Genomic DNA, 3,042 nt, shown 5'->3' with positions numbered 1-3,042 from the left:
TACAGAGCTCTGGAAACACTTCTGTTTTCCCTCTCAAGTTATACCACTACTGTTGATGTGTTTTCAATAAGATCCTCTGACATAGTAAAAAAAAAAAAAATCATACTGAAGTGGGCAGGGCATTTAGTTCACGAGTAATGTGCTGGATTCTATCTGTCCCCAGCACTACCAACATAGTGTCTTCCACAGCATGTGAAAGCTCACACCTTTAATCCCAGCACTTGTCAGGCAGATCTCTGTGTGTTTGAGGCCAGCCTGATCTATATAACAGGTTTCAGGTCTGCCTGGGCTATTTAGTGAGATACAGTCTCAAAAAACAAAACAAACAAAAAATAAATAAAATTTGAGAATGTAGTCTCAATCGTAACATTTAAAGAGGAAGATAACAGTGTGCTACAAGTGGCCAAATGAGAAATGTAGACGTTGTGGGGTACTGCTTTTCTTGGAGGCTAAAGAACGCTGAGATTGAGAAATCCATGTCTGGTACATCATCTAATGCATATACCTCTTTTTTGAATCCCTATGGCTTAGGGTATTTTTTCCCACTTTATAAAAGTCTTAATTCATACAGACATATAAAGACATAAATGAAAGTGAAAGATTCCTCAAAACAAATTAGTAATAGCTAAAGGTCATGAGCTGGGTGATGGTAGCAGGGTGGGGGTGGAGGGGTGGGCAGCAGCGCATGCCTTTAATCCTAAGAGACAGGTAGATCTCCTGATTTGGAGACCAGCCTGGTCTGCAGAGCAAGTTCCAGGACAGCCAAGGCTACAATAGAGAACCCCTGTCCTGATGTCCTGATCTTTCTTTCTTTCTTTCTTTCTTTCTTTCTTTCTTTCTTTCTTTCTTTCTTTCTTTCTTTCTTTTTCAATTAAAACAAAATATCGCTGAGTGTGGTGTTGCACACCTGGGATAAGAGGATCAAGAGTACAAGGCCAGTCTGGGTTAAATGTAGAAAACCTGACTCAGAAAAATAATCATCAAAGCCAAACTTATGGAGCACACTTGATCTGCCTACATCACTCGTTCATTTTTCACAAGAGCTCCATGAGGAGGGGACAGCCAACCACCCCAACTTGCACCTAAGGAATGAGATGTAGATGATCAACCAAAGCCCCCAGGGTCACAGAGGCGAATGCCAGGGCGAGAGTTGGCTCTCATCCTTTCCATAGCCTGGATTCTCAGGAACAGTGAAAAAGTCCCTTAAATCAAAAGTAGTATCTTCTCAAATGTCTTAAAAATAGCACTCCCCATCTCCACCAAGCTGCTCCTGAGTTCCTATCTTTTAATGTAGGAGGAAAAGCGGAGCAGGGTGGGTGTGGCGGCAGGGCGGCTGGGGGCGTGGCCGCTTGACGGCACGCCCCCTCCGCGAGGACCCCCGGAGCCGGCCTCGGCGCGCCGGAGCGTTTCTCCTTCCGGGGCGGCCTGCTGGGCCTCATGGAGGCTGTTCGGCCAGACAGCTGCGAAAGGGGGACGGTGGCGCCGCGAGCCGAAGAGAGGCCGGCTCCCGAGGCGAGGGTGCACTTCCGAGTAACCCGGTTTATCATGGAGGCAGGCGTCAAGCTAGGCATGCAGTCCATCCCCATCGCCACCGCGTGCACCATTTACCATAAGTTCTTCTGCGAGATCAACCTGGACGCATATGATCTCTACCTAGTCGCCATGTCTTCCATTTACTTGGCCGGCAAAGTGGAGGAGCAACACTTGCGTACTCGTGACATCATCAACGTGTCGCACAGGTACTTTAACCCGGGCAGTGAGCCGTTGGAGCTGGATTCCCGCTTCTGGGAGCTACGAGACAGCATTGTACAATGTGAGCTTCTTATGCTACGAGTTCTGCGCTTCCAAGTCTCTTTCCAGCATCCACACAAGTACCTGCTGCACTACTTGATTTCCCTCAAGAACTGGCTGAATCGTTACAGCTGGCAAAGAACCCCCATCTCTGTAACAGCTTGGGCTCTGCTACGAGATAGCTACCATGGGGGGCTATGCCTCCGCTTCCAGGCTCAGCACCTAGCCGTGGCTGTGCTCTACCTGGCCCTGCAGGTCTACGGAGTCGAGGTGCCTGCAGAGGGTGAGGCCGAGAAGCCTTGGTGGCAGGTATTTAGTGATGACCTTACCAAGCCAATCATTGACAATATTGTGTCTGATCTCATTCAGATTTATACTATGGATACAGAGATCCCCTAAGGCCCTGGCCGAGGCCGGACCAAAGACCAGGATGATCGGAGGCCTGGGGTATCGTTCCACCAAGTTGCAGTGATGGTGTGTCTCCACTCGGAGGACTGGTTGTGCTGACAGAGGATGTCACTGGTGACTGCAATGACATGCTGTCATTTTGCTCCCAGCAGCCCTTGTTCAAATAATGCTAAGAGCCTCCATGTGGGCAGGACATATAGAGCTTTCTAGAATTGGCTGCATCAGCTTTTGCCCTTTGAGAAGATGCTGCATTTGAGGCATGGACCATTGCAGGTCGCCAACAGGAAAGTTAAAGAATAGGACTGCACCCTTATGGGAAGTATGAATGTGTAACATAGAATCTTATTTTGTATAATAAAGATTATGCAAATAAAATATAGGAAAGGTTTAATGCACCAGTCTGCCTTATGGTATTTCTAAGTTACAATAGGAGAGATACTGGAAGCTAAATGATCAATATTGGGGAAATGGTTGGTGAAGCATGGTACATCCATACAATGGAGTATTTATTATTCAACCACTAAAACATATTTGTAAGGGGTTTATGTCAATGTGGGTAAAGGTTCATATTAGGCAGCATAGAAGATAACAAGGTTATAGATGCACTATAATTTCTACAAAAAAGAAGTATACAAAGATAGGCAAAGTATGAGTTGGGGAATGTTAAACGTATGATAACAGCTGTAAGAATTTCGGTCTTTCAGCTCTCTGGATTCTTACCCATCATCCCATGATAATGGACCTTTATGGTGAGGTCTTGCTTATCATTGTGGGTGTCTATTTAAAAGGACAATCATCATACTTCATTATCCCCAGAAGTTCCCACACAGTGGACTTCCCTAA

The 3,042-nt window shown here is 46.3% G+C and overlaps 1 protein-coding gene across 1 annotated transcript; it reads left to right on the top strand.

Moving 5' to 3' along the window:
• The first annotated feature begins 1,404 nt into the window (after positions 1 to 1,404).
• Ccnq (cyclin Q) lies at positions 1,405 to 2,597 on the top strand. The gene is made up of 2 exons (XM_029483136.1): positions 1,405 to 2,074; positions 2,161 to 2,597. Exons 1-2 carry the CDS (start codon positions 1,438 to 1,440, stop codon positions 2,223 to 2,225), a joined length of 702 nt encoding a protein of 233 aa, XP_029338996.1. The 5' UTR covers positions 1,405 to 1,437; the 3' UTR covers positions 2,226 to 2,597.
• Positions 2,598 to 3,042: the final 445 nt, after the last annotated feature.

This window comes from Mus caroli, chromosome 11 (assembly GCF_900094665.2).
Source record: "Mus caroli chromosome 11, CAROLI_EIJ_v1.1, whole genome shotgun sequence".
Lineage (NCBI taxonomy): Eukaryota > Metazoa > Chordata > Mammalia > Rodentia > Muridae > Mus > Mus caroli.
Note: the sequence above shows the minus strand (reverse complement) of the source record. Positions and strands in the feature narration are given on the sequence as shown.

What these genes read in the sequence shown, in the direction of transcription:
- Ccnq (XM_029483136.1), top strand. Translation starts at nt 1,438, where the DNA reads ATGGAGGCTGTTCGGCCAGACAGCTGCGAAAGGGGGACGGTGGCGCCG. An exon ending in AGTCGAGGTGCCTGCAGAGG is followed by an intron (nt 2,075 to 2,160) that starts GTGAGGCCGAGA and finishes GATCTCATTCAG; the next exon opens with ATTTATACTATGGATACAGA.